This window comes from Entelurus aequoreus, linkage group LG22 (genome assembly GCF_033978785.1).
Source record: "Entelurus aequoreus isolate RoL-2023_Sb linkage group LG22, RoL_Eaeq_v1.1, whole genome shotgun sequence".
In the NCBI taxonomy this organism is placed as follows: Eukaryota; Metazoa; Chordata; class Actinopteri; order Syngnathiformes; family Syngnathidae; genus Entelurus; species Entelurus aequoreus.
The window spans coordinates 20,781,251-20,799,100 of NC_084752.1; the positions used below are offsets into that span (position 1 = coordinate 20,781,251).

The window sequence follows — 17,850 nt, forward strand, 5'->3', positions numbered from 1 at the left end:
GGTATAAAGTTCTTCCATACTGAGAACCCTCTGCGTACCTTCCAGCAGGATTCACAAAATTCTTTTACGTTCACCGTGCGACAGAGGGTAATTATAAAAACGGTGAGTGAGTCTGAGGGTAGACAGTTGTAACACACCACCGCATCAAGGACTTGGAGTGCCACCTGGAACATACCAACACACAAGGAGCACATTTAACACAGAATTAGAAATGTTGAATTAAAAAAGTTTCTAAAATGAATAAAAGATAAACATTTTAAAAATAAAACTTTTAAAATCATTGTTAAAACAAGTACATAAGATCTGCTAAGGTTTTTAAACATGTATTACTGATGCAAGAATACAATTTCTCCTGTTACTACTCATTTAAAAAACAGAAAATTCCCAGTTTAAAATGACTTCATTAGATGCAAAAATAATTGTATAATAGCATGAATCGTTATTTTATAGCCTAAATTGACCTATACACAAATCAAATAACCCACCTCTATATCTGATGAAGAGGTTGTTCTGTTGCACAGAAGACAGATTTTTCTGCAGAAAGACTACAATCTTAGCAAAACAACAGACTTGTACAGTTTGTTTTCATTCGCTGTTCGACTCACTGGACCATGATGGAGACATTGTGGTCCAAGTAGCAGCTGTTGAATTTCACCAGATTGACAAGAACGTGAAGAAAGTCGGACGTGAGACCTATGTCCATCCACAACAGGACAAAGCGAGCTGAGGAAGAAGAGAAAAGTTAAGACAAAAAAACAGCAGATACCACCTAAACTGGGTTTCTTTGAAAAGATTCACCTATGTCCTCCTCAAGGTATGTGATGTCCTTCCCATTCTCAGTTAAAGCCTTAAAGACTTCCAGTCTATCAGAAAGGTCTTCATTGCAGGGTTGATAGTCTCTGATCACCCTGAAAAAGTATGCTCTCAGGGGCCCGAGCCGCTCACCCTTCCGAAGAACATGATTTTTTTTTTCATCAAGTCTCTGAAATGTTGAATATATTTGTTTAGGTTTTATGGATCTACCTGTCCTTGTATAATGGCCCTAAGTAGCTGCAGGACAGCATGTCTGGCTTCTGGTGGCTGTTCCTGTGATAGCATGTCGTCCACAGATTTCCACACTGCATCTACCGCATGCTGGGAAACATACATCGTTTTGAACACAAGTATGCATCACACGCCACACACGTTATGAACATACTTACCTCCTCAAATCTTTTTGTTTTGGCAAGATCACAAACATGATTCATTGTGCGAATACGGTTACTTAGTCCACATTCTGGGTGGAGCTCCTAAAAAAGGGCAGAGGGAGATTTCACATACAGTACGAGGGGTGGTGCTACAATATTTGTATTAAATCTACAGTGCCCTCCAAAAGTATTGGAACAGTGAGGCCAATTCCTTTTTTTTTGTAGACTGAAAACATTTGGGTTTGACATCAAAAGATGAATATGAGACAAGAGATCAACATTTCAGGTTTTATTTCCAGGTATTTACATCTGGATCTGATACACAACTTAGAAGATAGCATTCTTTGTAATGGAACACAACATTTTTAGGTGAGTAAAAATATCGGAACATATCAACCTAAAATAGATTTAAGTCAATAAGACTTAATATTTAGTTACAAATCCTTTGCTTACAAAAAGTGCATCAAGCCTGTGAGCCATTGACATCACCAAACTTCTGCATTCTTCTTTTGTGATGCTTTTCCAGGCTTTCACCGCAGCCTCTTTCAGTTGTTGTTTGTTTTGGGGGGTTACTCCCTTCAGTCTCCTCTTCAGCAGCTAAAATGCATGCTCTATTGGGTTTAAGTCTTAAACCTTCCACTTCTTGCCCCTGATGAACGCCTTTGTTGTTTTGGGTCGTTATCTTGCTGCATGATGAAGGATCTCCCAATCAGTTTGGTTGCATCTTTCTTTAAGTTAGCAGACAGAATGTTGCTGTAGACATCTGAGTTAATTTTGCTGCTGCCATCATGTGTTATATCATCAATGAAGATGAACGAGCCCGTCCCAGAAGAAGCCATGCAAGCCCAAGTCATGACATTACCTCCGCCGTGTTTCACAGATGAGCTTGTATGTTTGGGATCATGAGCAGATCCTTTCTTTCTCCAAACATTTGCCTTTCCATTACTTTGGAAGAAGTTAATCTTTGTCTCATCAGTCCATAAAACTTTTTTCCAGAATTTTTGAGGCTCATCTCTGTACCTTTTGGCAAATTCCAGCCTGGACTTCCTATTCTTCATGCTAATGAGTGGTTTGCATCTTCTGGTGTAGCCTTTGTACTTCTGTTCTGTTCTGTGAACAGTAGATTGTGATACCTTCACTCCTGCCCTCTGGAGGTTGTTGCTGATGCCACTAACAGTTGTTTTAGGGACTTTCTTTATAGCTCTCACAATGTTTCTGACATCAACTGCTGATGTTTTCCTTGGTCTACCTGTTCCACATCTGATGCTTAGTACACCAGTGGTTTCTTTCTTCTTCAGGACATTCCAATTGGTTGTACTGGCTCTGGCCAATGTTTGTGCAATGGCTCTGATTGATTGTCCATCTTCTCTCAGATTCACAATTGCTTCTTTTTCACCTATAAACCACACTCTGGTTTTCATGTTGGTTCCACCTCTAAATGCAGTCTGCACAGGCAAAACCTATCCTACCCACGTTACTTATTCGCATATCGTGTGAAAAAACGAAAATGTATTATTTGCGTCAGACTCGTCTCAGTGAACTTTAAAGCTTCTCATGCTTAGCTTAGCTTGCTAGTTAGCTTAGCCTGCGCGCTACTAAGAAAGAGACACGACAACAACAAGATCAAGTGTTAGTGTATAAAATATTGAGAGATTTGAGGGCTACATGTATTGTTTAAGTACAACAAAGAAGAGTTTAAACAGAGAAGGGGGAGGTGGCAAAATAACCTAATAAGGAAAGTAATACCAAGATTACGGGTAAATAATACTGGAATGTCCGGCAAAAAACCCCAAAAGAAAGCAGACTGACCCCTAGTAGCCTGGTCCTTGTAAGTTGTAGCCTTATGAAGGCGCAGTACAGCAGGCGAATAATGTACAAAATATATGTCTTTGTATTGAAAAGTCTTGCAGACAGCATTTTGCAACTGTCTTGAAAAGTTGATTAAATGGCAACATGAAAATTATAGGGTTTATTGGTTTTTAAAAACCCAACTGTTAAGTGCAAATTTAAACGAAACCGGTTTTCGAAAATAGCTAGCTAGGCTATAGACTATATAGTATATACCGCATGTTATTTTTGTACAACAACAACTTCAGCTGTCGAACGTTATAAGGTACAAATTCAACAAGTACAACATTAGCACGGACGGTATAGCCAAGTTGTGGTTAGGGAGGTGGATTTTTGTTTCTTATATTTACCAGAAACGAAGTGATCCGAACACACGACCCGGGACTTTGGGGGACTCCAGTGAGAACCGTCCTCGTTTTCCCAGTGTAAAGCTGCGAGCCATTTGTCTCGTCTCTGTGGGCTTTTATCACGCTTTGGCAGAACAAAATACAACCTTTGTTTTCCCTGTTTCCAGTTGTGGTTAGCACAACCAAAAACAACATAGTTTTTCGGCATTTTGGAGGCAGAATGACGGGTTTAACCAGCGTAGGTCGACAGGTTAAAGAGTAATGGCAACGGTTTGTTTTCAACGCCAGTCTGGTTGCTATGGCTCGAAGAACCCGTATGTAGCTCAGTTGCCCGGATGTCGGCCCTCACCTATAGCAGCACTTACCAGTGAGCTGCCTCTATTTTTTAAATGTTATTTATTTACTAGCAAGCTGGTCTCGCTTTGCCCGACATTTTTAATTCTAAGAGAGACAAAACTCAAATAGAATTTGAAAATCCAAGAAAATATTTTAAAGACTTGGTCTTCACTTGTTTAAATAAATTCATTTATTTTTTTACTTTGCTTCTTATAACTTTCAGAAAGACAATTTTAGAGAAAAAAATACAACCTTAAAATGATTTTAGGATTTTTAAACACATATACCTTTTTACTTTTTAAATTCCTTCCTCTTCTTTCCTGACAATTTAAATCAATGTTCAAGTAAATTTATTTTTTTTATTGTAAAGAATAATAAATACATTTTAATTTAATTCTTCATTTTAGCTTCTGTTTTTTCGACAAAGAATATTTGTGAAATATTTCTTCAAACTTATGATTAAAATTCAAAAAAATTATTCTGGCAAATCTAGAAAATCTGTAGAATCAAATTTTAATCTTATTTCAAAGTCTTTTGAATTTCTTTTAAAATTTTTGTTCTGGAAAATCTAGAAGAAATAATGATTTGTCTTTGTTAGAAATATAGCTTGGTCCAATTTGTTTTATATTCTAACAAAGTGCAGATTGTATTTTAACCTATTTAAAACATGTCATCAAAATTCTAAAATTAATCTTAATCAGGAAAAATTACTAATGATGTTCCATAAATTATTTTTTTCATTTTTTCAAAATGATTCAAATTAGCTAGTTTTTCTCTTCTTTTTTTCGGTTGAATTTTGAATTTTAAAGAGTCGAAATTGAAGATAAACTATGTTTCAAAATTTAATTGTAATTTTTTTCGTGTTTTCTCCTCTTTTAAACCGTTCAATTAAGTGTAAATATCATTAATTATTTTAAAGGTAAATTGAGCAAATTGGCTATTTCTGGCAATTTATTTAAGTGTTTTGAAACTGGTAGCCCTTCGCATTATACGGGACCCAAGAAGTAGCTCTTGGTTTCAAAAAGGTTGGTGACCCCTGCCCTAAAGGGACATGGATGTTTTGCGAGATCTCGCCATACTTTTTGCGAGATCTCGCCATACTTTTTGCGAGATCTCGCGAGATCTCGCCATACTTTTTGCGAGATCTCGCCATACTTTTTGCGAGATCTTGCAAAAGGTTTTTTCCTATGTCAGTGAACCGGAAGTGAAACAGACACAGCGATGGAGGAGCGGGAGCACGCGGGAGCCTACCCACAATCTGTGCTCTGTTGTGGGACCATAATACGAGTTGATGTCTTTATATGTTAGGCCAATACTAAAATAGAAATCAATAAACTTCTCCCACGTATGATGGGTGGGCTCCTCCATCGCTGTGTCTGTTTTACTTCCGGTTCACAGACATAGGAAAAAAACCTTTTGCGAGATCTCGCAAAAAGTATAGCGACATCTCGCAAAAAGTATTGCGACATCTCGCAAAACGTATTTTTCCCTCCATGTCCCTTTGGGGATACATATTCATCTTTTGATGTCAAACCCAAATGTTTTCAGCCTACAACAAAAATAAACAAATTGGACTCACTGTTCCAATACTTTTGGAGGGTACTGTACCTTGATGATATCAGTTGTAATGATGAACTCAGATGGCTTGTGGTCACTCTGTTTGCTGGGAGGACGTGGGGGTCCCAGTCCAAAGATCCCCTTCACCTTGTCCTTCAAACTCTCCTTGCTTGGTTGTTTATTCATGGCCAAGCCTTGTGTCTTGGACAGGCGAGAATGGAAGACTGTGTAAAGACAAAGTGAAATGACATTGGCTTGCTTAGCATCCTCTGTTTTGCAGCACACTTTTTATCCACATCACATGACAGGCGAGAATTTGAACAACATGTTAGCCACTGGAAGATAGCATTTTTATTAAAATGATTATATGGGGCCTCTGAATTGTAGTCACTGTGTTAAAGAGACGTCGAAAGTCCAGACTAAGGCCAGCCAAAACCTAAACACAAATGTTAAGCGTGTGATGGGAAACATAATTCACCCTTCCATTTAAAACTTTGTCACATTAGAAGAACAGTGGGCGCAAACAACTTATGTGTTTAAGTTAAACAACGGCAAACTAGTTCCTGACTTCAAAACATGGCCATGGTGCAGACTAAACATTACAAACAAGGCTGAAGTAGGATAAATACATAATGGCGCTGCTGCTGTGCGCCGTTAGCTTTAACGCTGCTGCTGCTGACTAGCATTCCTTGACTGGCACTGCGAACTAAACCCACAACTCCTCCTCCCCTCTTATCGCACTTCTCTCACCTTGCTAGATGTGAGTGCATGTAGGTTTCATTCAGCCGCAGCTAAAAGACCGGAATAGGCCTAAATGCACGCTGCTGGAGGCGTATTGTGCTGCAAGCACAGTCCTGCACTATGCCTCCACACCTCCGACGGTCTGACAGGCAGACTTCCGGCAAAAACACGTTTGCAGCAATTACTCATGGGAAATGTAGTTTATATCTGCTAAAGACGCTTAGCAGTTTGTATTTTTGCTGAAAAAACTACTAATAAAACATATACACTGTATTGAATAGTAAGCATATTAATTAATCTATGTTTTTTCATTGAAACGTTGTATTTTATGTTTATTAGATAACAGTTGTAACTTTTTTTCCGTCCCCCTCCAAACAGGACCAATTCATTGGTTCCGCGTTGCCATGCTTCCTACCCGGGATGTGTAATGTTGTTGCGTCTCAGGATGACTTCTCCGTATTTTTCACAAAACAGGACGGTTGTCACTCGAAGATGTAAGCAGATAGACACATCCACCGCTGCTGTTTCTCTCCTATCCGGACTGAGGAAGCGCAGGAACGTGAATGCTGTGAAAATAGAAGAGGAGGAGGCGAGAGTCTGCTTATCAACACCTGGTATTTGTTTCAATCAAGACCCCTTGCTACATTAGTGTTTTTTATTCTATTATTGTTTACTCTTAAAACTTACTAACTGTGTGGTTGCACTTATATTTTGACACTTTGATACCATTTTTTAATCGATCAATTAAAGTTTATTTATATAGCCCTAAATCACAAGTGTCTCAAAGGGCTGCACAAGCCACAACGACATCCTCGGCTCAGATCCCACATCAGGGCAAGAAAAAACTCAACCCAATGGGATACAATGAGAAACCTTGGAGGGGACCGCAGATGTGGGGACCCCCGCCCCCTGGGCGACCGGTGCAATTGATGTCGAGTGAATCTAGTTAATAGTGTGAGAATCCAGTCCATAGTGGATCTAGTTAATAGTGTGAGAGTCCAGTCCATAGTGGATCTAGTTAATAGTGTGAGAGTCCAGTCCATAGTGGATCTATAGTTAATAGTGTGAGAGTCCAGTCCATAGTGGATCTATAGTTAATAGTGTGAGAGTCCAGTCCATAGTGGATCTATAGTTAATAGTGTGAGAGTCCAGTCCATAGTGGAACTAGTTAATAGTGTGAGAGTCCAGTCCATAGTGGAACTAGTTAATAGTGTGAGAGTCCAGTCCATAGTGGGGCCAGCAGGAGATCATCTTGAGTGGAGACAGGTCAGCAGCGCAGAGACGTCATCAACTGATGCACAGATGAGTGGTCCACCCCGGGACCGACTTTGAACAGCTAGCGCATCGTCTGTGGTCACCTAATAACCTCTCCACGCAGGAGAGGGGGGCAGAGCAGAATAGAGACGGCAGATCAACTGGTCTAAGAAGGAGTCTATTTAAAGGCTAGCGTATACAAATTAGTTTAAAGATGGGACTTAAATGCTTCTACTGAGGTAGCATCTCTAACTGTTGGTATCAGAGTACTGGAGCCCGAATAGAAATCAGATCACGAGTTGTTGTCAGTAAGGCCTTCTAGATGGCCTCACGTCGAACGTGACATTTACGCGTCCTGTGATTGGATTCTCATCGGGACCGTTAGCGGATGAATTTGAGAACACATACAGTTGAGAGACAGTTGCGATAGCCAATCAGATCACAAGTTGTTGACAGTAGCTGTTCTGTTACAACTAAAAGTTGTAAACTGTTGTTGTTAAAGTGTGTCATGTAACATTGTTACATGTGTATTTGTCACCATCATGTGGTCAGGGCAGTTAATATATATTCGATAAGTGTGTACTTTGAATCAAAGTTTATTGACCAGAAGTTCCATAAGCCAAGCAGAGAAATTTACGGTATATATTTTAATTGCTGATGCGTTTTTATTTATTTTTAAATGCGCCAGAAAATAACCCGTTTTGTACACTGTTGATGTGATTCGATGCTCAGTAGGGCGTAAATGTGTTCCTGTATAGTATTTATCCAGCAATGATCATGTGGTGACATAAATGATGGTATTTTGAGAGGTAATCATTTAAGTCGGAGATCACTAAAGGCCTAGGTGGGAAACGCACGGCCCGCCACTGCATTTGACATTATACATGCACAGCTGCGTTATTGTGATTCCTTCTTCTCTATTATCAGATGGAAGCCAGGATCTCTTCCAGTTGGCAACCGTTCTGCCAAAACTAGAAACGGACGTTCCTCCATCGTCTTCACATGGCCGCAGGCGGAGACAGATTAAGGTGGAGTACGATGAAGGTGCAGCACCAGCAAAGGCAGAACACTGGCAACCTCCTGATTGGCAGAAACAGTTGGGGTTCATCCGTGACATGAGGAGCAATCGCGATGCTCCGGTGGATCACATGGGAGCAGAGAAGAGCTACGACGCAGAGGCTCCAGCTAATGTAGGTGTTGAAATATTCTCTAGAAGGTTACATGTGATGATTTTCTAAAAGAGCGCTCGCTTTGTGTGACGCAGGTGCGACGTTTCCAGGTGTTGGTGTCGCTGATGCTGTCCAGTCAGACTAAAGATCAGGTGACGGCGGCTGCTATGCAGAGGCTTAGAGCGCACGGCTGCACTGCGGAGAAACTTCTATCTACTGATGATGACACTTTGGGAAAACTCATCTACCCAGTCGGCTTCTGGAGGGTAATACCACAAATGACACTTTAAAAGTTATTGTTTAGAAATCATGCTTCCCCCTACTCGCATTCTTTTGTCGCACCATCACTCCGTAGAACAAAGTCAAGTTTCTGAAGCTGACAGCAGCCATGCTTGTGAAGGACTTTGGAGGGGACATCCCGGATAGCGTTGAGGGGCTTGTCCGTCTCCCAGGGGTTGGACCCAAGATGGCTCACCTGGCTATGGACATTGCCTGGGACCAGGTGTCTGGTATAGGTAGGAACACATAGCCATTCATGAAATGCAACCCTTTAAAAACAACGGGTAGGCTGGAAAAATACAATGGAACTTCTAAAACACAACAAGTCAAACAATAATGGCTTCAACCGAAAATATTTTTAAAATGAATATATGCCTCAAGCTTCAAACTTTGAAGTTCAAACCATCAAACTGCATGACCTCAGAGAGGTGTTACTTCAGTCAGTCAGCATCTAAAGCCGGGGGGCCCAAATTCAAAGCACTCTTTGGGATCGAGGGCCAAACTGGATTAATTTCTGCCCCCTGATAGGATACATTTCTATCTAGCTACAATATTTGCTATGGGGAACAAATACTGATGCTACATATGGACAAACACACATGGTAGAGTAAGCATACACTCCTCGCAGTCACAAGGAAACTGCAATATATGGTCAAAATCTATACATGACCAATGCCTCAAGTCTGGTTTGGGTAGATATCAGTCAAGTTTGACAAACCACCTGTTCTTCTCACTGTGATTACAATATATATGTGTGCTGTGAACCAACAATCACATCCTTCCTGCCATGTCTTTCATTCCATGGCCGTGCAATGTCTCTTTGTTCAAAATTTAACAATCAAGGTAAATTTAACAATCAAGGTAAAGGCAGGAATGTTCTGAGTTTGAACCAAATACATTGATTTTAACTGGATTCCAGTAATTCATGTCTTTAGTCTGCTTGTCTTCAGCAAGCTATTGTGTGCATCTTCTTTAGAAGAGGCTGGTTGCTCAATACAATATAAGCAAAAAAGTTAATAATTGTAAATGTCTCACAACAGGCATGCTAATGTTGATTCTCTCATTAAGCAGTACACACCTAATTCCAAAAGGTACCAATCATACACCACCAGGTGACAGTATCGCTCCGCAAATACTTTCCGGTTCTCTACAATATATCTCTTTATTTATTAATATAGTTTAACTTCTGTTTGTACATAAATGACAGTTAGAAATGTTACAATTTCTCTTAAAACATCACCAGTTAAGTTAATGAATATTGATAAGAAATAATTTATCATGGATTGGATTCACTTTACATTATTTCCTTCAGGATTTTTTTTTAATTCATGGTACAGATTGACTTGAAGCCGATTTTTTGTTTGTTTGTTTTTTACAGTAAAATTCTATCCACTGAGCCAGTATTATCATTTTCCCATTTACAGAATACACTAAGAACAACAAATGTAGATTTCACTGGGTAAAAAACCCTCGTTGTTGCCAGAATTTTACCTTAAAAAAACAGTGAAACTTTTTTTCCATTTACAGTAATATGCTGTAAAAACCACTGTGAATCTGGTAAAATTCTGGCGACGGAGCTGCTATTTTATACCGTAAAATCTATAGATTTTCCATCCATCCATTTTCTACCACTTGTCCCTTCTGGGGCCGCGGGGAGTGCTGGAGCCTATCTCATTTTTATTTAATGTAAAATAATATAAAAATCAAATGCATAGGCAATTGTAGACCCATAATAAATTCATTAAAGAACCAAACTTCAAGAATGTTTTTTGTGACCAACAAGTATGTGCTCCAATCACTCTATCACAAAAAAATAAGAGTTGTAGAAATGATTGGAAACTCAAGACAGCCATGACATTATGTTCTTTACAAGTGTATGTAAACTTTTGACCACGACTTTAAGTGCCGTTTCCCTTTAAGTCTGGCACCTATGTGAGTAAATCTTATATTTGTAATAGTTCCTCCATGTTTGCAGCCTTCTCAGTCATCTGTGTTCTCTCAGGCGTGGACACCCATGTGCATCGTATCTCAAACCGACTTGGCTGGCTCAGGAAGGCCACCAAGAACCCAGAAAAGACACGCAAGGCCCTGGAAGAGTGGTTACCACGGTAACAGCAGTGCAAAATTTATACTGACATACACAATATGATCCGTAAAGATTCTACTATCTTAATTAAATATAGAAAAAAATATGCATTTCTATTCATCACCTTGTTCTGATGCTTCCTGTTGCAGGGAGCTGTGGAGTGAGATCAATTGGCTTTTGGTGGGCTTTGGACAGCAGGTTTGCCTTCCAACCAACCCTCTGTGCTCCGTGTGTCTGAACCAGCATAGCTGCCCCTCCGCTCACCAGAACTCTCCTGCAAAGCGGGCAAAAGCTCAAACCTCGTCTTCTCCCGCTCTCAGAACGAACAAAAACACTGTGGTTAAGGATGAAACAAGAAGTGGAGAGCTGGGTCATGTTAATTCCACCACTCAAAGAAGAACAGCAAGATGAAACACAAATATTTTTTCTATAAACAAAGCTCTATTACTATACACTGAATTTTTTGTAAACAAACTTGCCTTCTTCATGTTTTTTTCCGCTATGTACCATAGTAGAGGGTACTTTAGTGTTGCGCAATGCTGTGGTTCCAAAACTTTGAAGACTGTATTTCATTGTTTGTTTCCCAGCAAGATGACCCAAATACTTCTTTACATTGCTACTTTGGGGAAACACTGCGTGAATGTATTTGATGCCCACTAACAGTATACAAGATCAGGAGTTTTTTTGTATTTGACAAATCTTTTATATATAGATTTTTTCAACATCGGTATAGCCCTTATAGTTTATGATCGTAACAAAATGTGTATGTTTTAAATGTAAATAACATTTGAGCATGTGTGCCTATAGCCTTTCCCGCACTCATTTCTTGGACCCAGGTTAGAGACCCGGTTAGGACAGGTGGATTACACGTCACCCCATGATAAGTTGCACTCTGTTTGATTATTTGTTTAGAACAGTGGTTCTTAACCTTGTTGGAGGTACCGAACCCCACCAGTTTCATATGCGCATTCACCGAACCCTTCTTTAGTGAAAAATAAAATGTTTTTTTTTTTCAAATTCAAGACAAAGTTATGTTTTTGGTAACACTTTAGTATGGGGAACATAGTCTAAGTAACAAAGACTTAATTTAGAGGTATTCGGACACTAGGGGAACATATTCTAAGTAACAAAGACTTAATTTAGAGTTATTTGGACACTAGGGAAACATATTCTAAGTAATAGAGACTTAATTTAGAGTTATTCGGTTAGGGTAAGGGTTATAAGGCCATGCCGAATAAGGCATTAATAAGTACTTAATAATGACTAGTTAATAGCCAATATGTTACTAATTTGCATGTTAATAGGCAACTAATTAATGGTGAATATGTTCCCCATACTAAAGTGTTACCATGTTTTTTTTTACTGGTGCATAAAATGAACTGTGCATGAACATCACCTTGTTCAAAGAACAAAACCAACACAGTGCATAAACTCACAACAAATTACACTCCTGCAAACCAGTCAGCTGTTGCCGTATCCATAATACGCCGATAGGGAGAAGTTTGTATTTACACGATGAGTCGGGTGTGTCTTGACCTCCGCCGAACCTCTGAGCCCGACTCACCGAACCCTATAGGGTTCAATCGAACCCAGGTTAAGAACCACTGGTTTAGAAGCTGCATGCACCTTTTTAAAATTGTTGTGGAGCTCATTTTACTCATCTGTTTTGATAATCAGGTGATTGTTTGCAGTATGCTGTTTTCAGCAAGTCAAACAGTGGTTTTGCACAAATAAATACATATCCAGTTTTCAACAGTATTCAATTTGGGGGCCGGGGGGAGAACATTGGGAATGTTGATCTTATACAACAATACATGATTCTTGGGTGACAATTTGATTCAGAATTGATTCTCTATTCAAATTGATTCTCACAATATAATATTTGGTATCCTTCCATCCATTTTCTATCGCTTGTCCCTTTTGGGGTCGCGGGGGGTGCTGGAGCCTATCCAGTGGCGTGCAGTCACTAGAGGCAGGGGAGGCCATCATGGAAAGAAGAAAAAAAATTAATTAAATTGTTATATGTACCCAGTGATTATACTAAAGTTATTTTCCATTTAACTTCACCAGTTTTAAATTATTTTTATTGTTATTTTCACATTTGCCGTTCAAATACTGAGAAGAGACGGTGCGGTGATCAGCAGCCAGTTGAGGCACGTCACTCAGTTGTGCCTCAACATGGATTGTGCGCAATGACTCGGCTAACTGCTGGCCTGCTGTGCAGTGAGACCGTATTGCTATATGAATTATATTATACATTTCCATAGTTTAGTTAGCTGAGGTATATAATGTACAGTGTATTTTGTCAACAACTGTATGTGTGTAAAGTATTTCTTTTGCTTAGCGATCATAAAACTGTAGGCTCTCCTCATAACCCCGCCTCCTGGTGCCAAGCATCTCCGCCGCAGAATGCACCGCCCGACGGTAGCGCCACACCAACCAAAGCCCACACCCAAACCCTCCACGTGCAAGACCGAATCCACCCAAAAAAAGTCACTTAACAAGAAGCCAAAAAGTGCAAAAACAACAATGCTCGCGCCGGAGGAGCCGTGAACAGGGACACAACATTAGGTACACCTGCAGAATGCAGCGCGGATTTCATATTTCATTCATTCACAACTCCTCCAACATGAACACCACTGCTCCCGCACTTATAAGTAAAGGTAAGACCATAATAACGTTTTTTTTTATAAAATGTGCTTTTTTGTGTGCTACAGTTAGTAAGTGTAAAGTTAAAGTTAAGTATACTAATGATTGTCACACACACACTAGGTGTGGTGAAATTTGTCCTCTGCATTTGACCCATCCCCTTGTTCACCCCCCTGGGAGGTGAGGGGAGCAGTGGGCAGCAGCGGCGCCGTGCCTGGGAATCATTTTTGGTGATTTAACCCCCAATTCCAACCCTTGATGCTGAGTGCCAAGCAGGGAAGAATGCTGGTATGAGCTTTTAAACATAACCCGTTAACTGCTGCCAATCAAATGGTGAATAAGATACTCTTTAGGGTTCATATGTTTGTAAATCTGACTGTGATGAAGTCAGTGCCTCACCTGACATGAACCTCACCGCACGCCACTGAGCCTATCTCAGCTGCATTTGGGCGGAAGGTGTGGTACACCCTGGACGAGTCGCCACCTGTTCACAGGGCCAACATTCACACTCACATTCACACACTAGGGCCAAATTAGTGTTGCCAATCAACCTATCTCCAGGTGCATGTCTTTGGAGGTGGGAGGGAGCCGGAGTACCAGGAGGGAACCCACGCAGTCACGGGGAGAACATGCAAACTCCACACAGAAAGATCCCGAGCCCGGGATTGAACTCAGGACTACTTAGGACCTTCGTATTGTGAAGCACATGCATAACCCCTGTTCCACCGTGCTGCCCCACCGTGCTGCGCAATATTTGATATATAGATTGTAATAAAAACCTTTTCAAAACAGGTTACAGTTACTTTTGGGTTTGGCTGCTGTATGACATGTACTGTATGTGCAGCAAGTAAGTGCAGAGCTCGCCCAAAAATTTTATTTTTTCTTGAAAAAAATTGGGAGCAAAAACAAAAGGGTTGCGTTTATATTTTTATTCAGTGTGTATATATATATATATATATATATATATATATATATATATATATATATATATATATATATATATATATATATATATATATATATACACACTATATATATATATATATATATATATATATATATATATATATATATATATATATATATATATATATATATATATATACACTATATATATATATATATATATATATATATATATATATATATATATATATATATATATATATGTATATATACTATATATATATATACACTATATATATATATATATATATATATATATATATATATATATATATATATATATATATATATATATATATATATATATATATATATATACACTATATATATATATACACTATATATATATATATATATACACTACCGTTCAAAAGTTTGGGGTCACCCAAACAATTTTGTGGAATAGCCTTCATTTCTAAGAACAAGAATAGACTGTCGAGTTTCAGATGAAAGTTCTCTTTTTCTGGCCATTTTGAGCGTTTAATTGACCCCACAAATGTGATGCTCCAGAAACTCAATCTGCTCAAAGGAAGGTCAGTTTTGTAGCTTCTGTAACGAGCTAAACTGTTTTCAGATGTGTGAACATGATTGCACAAGGGTTTTCTAATCATCAATTAGCCTTCTGAGCCAATGAGCAAACACATTGTACCATTACAACACTGGAGTGATAGTTGCTGGAAATGGGCCTCTATACACCTATGTAGATATTGCACCAAAAACCAGACATTTGCAGCTAGAATAGTCATTTACCACATTAGCAATGTATAGAGTGTATTTCTTTAAAGTTAAGACTAGTTTAAAGTTATCTTCATTGAAAAGTACAGTGCTTTTCCTTCAAAAATAAGGACATTTCAATGTGACCCCAAACTTTTGAACGGTAGTGTGTATATATATATATATATATATATATATATATATATATATATATATATATATATATATATATATATATATATATATATATATATATATATATATATATATATATCAGTGGTGGGCCGCTCTGCTATGGTATGGTATTTTTATTTATTTATTTATTTTTTGTCATAAAGAAATACAATCATGTGTGCTTAAGGACTGTATCCTTGCAGACTGTATTGATCTATATTGATATATAATGTATATATTGTGTTTTTTATGTTGATTTATTTAAAAAAAATTAAAAAACATTTAATTATTTTTTTATTTCTTGTGCGGCCGGTATCAATCGGTCCACGGCCCGGTGGTTGGGGACCACTGAGCTAGGTAACATAAGAACTCCATTACCCAGCATGCTACAGTAGTGAAAGAGCATGCGCAGTAGCCGCGTTGAGGTTGTTGAATGTAGACATGCCGGCTACATGTTATTGATGAGCACGCTGTGGAGTAAACTTTAAGAACTCAGCCAACACGCCTCGTCTGCATTTTTATGATTAGACAAGACAAGACATATATTTGCAAGGCCCTTTTCAAGAAGAATATTTAAACAGAAACTACATCTTGTGAGACCATGTCGGCCAACCCCGGAAGCCAGCTCAGCTGTCCCGGCGATGAAATGGGGAAATGCTCGCCGCAGAACGAGCGGCACCACTGGCTTACACAGCGTGGAATGGGTTCTTCAAATTGTGAGTTCATATATTTTATTTCTTTATTTTTTCGGGTTTAATATCTTTTTTGCCATTTTGATTTTGACAGTACCACATAAGGTATGTTTTAATTGCTGATGCGGGTTTATTGATTTTTAAATGCGCCAGAAAGTAACCCGTTTTGTACACTGTTGATGTGTTTCAATACTCAGTAAATGTGTTTCTGTATAGTATTTCTCCAGCAATGGTCATGTGGTGACATAAATGATGGTATTTTGAGAGGTAATCATTGAAGTCGGACATCACTGAAGGCCTAGGTGGGAAACGCACGGCTCGCCACTGATCAAACCGATAAACTTTTTTTGTGTGTTGCAAATAATCATTAACTTTAGAACTTCATGCCAGCAACACGTGACAAAGAAGTTGGGAAAGGTGGCAATAAATACTGATAAAGTTGAGGAATGCTCATCAAACACTTATTTGGAACATCCCAAAGGTGAAAAGGCAAATTGGGAACAGGTGGGTGCCATGATTGGGTATAAAAGTAGATTCCATGAAATGCTCAGTCATTCACAAACAAGGATGGGGCGAGGGTCACCACTTTGTCAACAAATGCATGAGCAAATTGTTGAACAGTTTAAGAAAAACCTTTCTCAACCAGCTATTGCAAGGAATTTAGGGATTTCACCATCTACGCTCCGTAATATCATCAAAGGGTTCAGAGAATCTGGAGAAATCACTGCACGTAAGCAGCTAAACCCGTGACCTTCGATCCCTCAGGCTGTACTGCATCGACAAGCGACATCAGTGTGTAAAGGATATCACCACATGGGATCAGGAACACTTCAGAAACCCACAGTCAGTAACTACAGTTGGTCGCTACATCTGTAAGTGCAAGTTAAAACTCTCCTATGCAAGGCGAAAACCGTTTATCAACAACACCCAGAAACGCCGTCGGCTTCGCTGGGCCTGAGCTCATCTAAGATGGACTGATACAAAGTGGAAAAGTGTTCTGTGGTCTGACGAGTCCACATTTCAAATTGTTTTTGGAAACTGTGGACGTCGTGTCCTCCGGACCAAAGAGGAAAAGAACCATCCGTATTGTTATAGGTGCAAAGTTGAAAAGCCAGCATATGTGATGGTATGGGGGTGTATTAGTGCCCAAGAAATGGGTAACTTACACATCTGTGAAGGCGCCATTAATGCTGAAAGGTACATACAGGTTTTGGAGCAACATATGTTGCCATCCAAGCAACGTTACCATGGACGCCCCTGCTTATTTCAGCAAGACAATGCCAAGCCACGTGTTACATCAACGTGGCTTCATAGTAAAAGAGTGCGGGTACTAGACTGGCCTGCCTGTAGTCCAGACCTTCCTCCTCCTCTTATGAAGCCTAAAATACCAAAACGGAGACCCCCGGACTGTTGAACAACTTAAACTGTACATCAAGCAAGAATGGGAAAGAATTCCACCTGAGAAGCTTAAAAATGTGTCTCCTCAGTTCCCAAACGTTTACTGAGTGTTGTTAAAAGGAAAGGCCATGTAACACAGTGGTGAACATGCCCTTTCCCATCTACTTTGGCACGTGTTGCAGCCATGAAATTCTAAGTTAATTATTTGCACAAAAAAAAATAAAGTTTATGAGTTTGAACATCAAATATCTTGTCTTTGTAGTGCATTCAATTGAATATGGGTTGAAAAGGATTTGCAAAACATTGTATTCCGTTTATATTTACATCTAACACAATTTCCCAACTCATATGGAAACGGGGTTTGTATGTATATATATATATATATATACTGTATATATATATATATATACACATTTATACATATATAGACACACACACTCACAGACATACGGT

At 39.1% G+C, this 17,850-nt stretch overlaps 3 protein-coding genes across 7 annotated transcripts in view; 1 reads left to right on the plus strand and 2 right to left on the minus strand.

Annotated features, from left to right (window-relative positions):
- tsc2 (TSC complex subunit 2) overlaps window positions 1–6,183 on the minus strand; it is a 40,545-nt gene extending 34,362 nt beyond the window's left edge. For all 3 annotated transcript variants that reach the window (XM_062032509.1, XM_062032507.1, XM_062032508.1), the window contains exons 1-8: window positions 6,026–6,183; window positions 5,327–5,499; window positions 1,203–1,289; window positions 1,024–1,134; window positions 799–946; window positions 606–723; window positions 486–534; window positions 39–164 (exon numbers count right to left, since the gene is read on the minus strand). In XM_062032509.1, coding sequence (XP_061888493.1) covers window positions 39–164; window positions 486–534; window positions 606–723; window positions 799–946; window positions 1,024–1,134; window positions 1,203–1,289; window positions 5,327–5,461 — 774 coding nt within the window. In that variant the 5' untranslated portion in view covers window positions 5,462–5,499; window positions 6,026–6,183. The remainder of the gene's footprint in view (window positions 1–38; window positions 165–485; window positions 535–605; window positions 724–798; window positions 947–1,023; window positions 1,135–1,202; window positions 1,290–5,326; window positions 5,500–6,025) is intronic.
- A 211-nt stretch (window positions 6,184–6,394) lies between these two features.
- nthl1 (nth-like DNA glycosylase 1) lies at window positions 6,395–12,544 on the plus strand. Of its 3 annotated transcripts, none has more exons than XM_062032520.1 (7): window positions 6,395–6,630; window positions 8,198–8,298; window positions 8,362–8,460; window positions 8,535–8,705; window positions 8,795–8,954; window positions 10,721–10,826; window positions 10,954–12,544. In XM_062032520.1, the coding sequence occupies exons 1-7, from the start codon at window positions 6,444–6,446 to the stop codon at window positions 11,213–11,215; spliced, it is 1,086 nt and encodes a 361-aa protein (XP_061888504.1). In that variant the 5' UTR covers window positions 6,395–6,443; the 3' UTR covers window positions 11,216–12,544. The 3 variants fall into 3 exon arrangements, with proteins under 3 accessions (XP_061888504.1, XP_061888506.1, XP_061888503.1); XM_062032522.1 differs by having other exon boundaries at window positions 8,368–8,460; XM_062032519.1 differs by having other exon boundaries at window positions 8,198–8,460.
- Window positions 10,935–17,850, minus strand: part of LOC133639301 (uncharacterized) — a 40,765-nt gene continuing 33,849 nt past the window's right edge. Inside the window, exon 7 of the transcript XR_009823764.1 lies at window positions 10,935–11,078. The gene's annotated coding sequence lies outside the window, so the exon portion shown is untranslated. The remainder of the gene's footprint in view (window positions 11,079–17,850) is intronic.

What these genes read in the sequence shown, in the direction of transcription:
- nthl1 (XM_062032519.1), top strand. Translation starts at nt 6,444, where the DNA reads ATGTTGTTGCGTCTCAGGATGACTTCTCCGTATTTTTCACAAAACAGG. An exon ending in ACGCAGAGGCTCCAGCTAAT is followed by an intron (nt 8,461 to 8,534) that starts GTAGGTGTTGAA and finishes TGTGTGACGCAG; the next exon opens with GTGCGACGTTTCCAGGTGTT. An exon ending in ACCCAGTCGGCTTCTGGAGG is followed by an intron (nt 8,706 to 8,794) that starts GTAATACCACAA and finishes ATCACTCCGTAG; the next exon opens with AACAAAGTCAAGTTTCTGAA.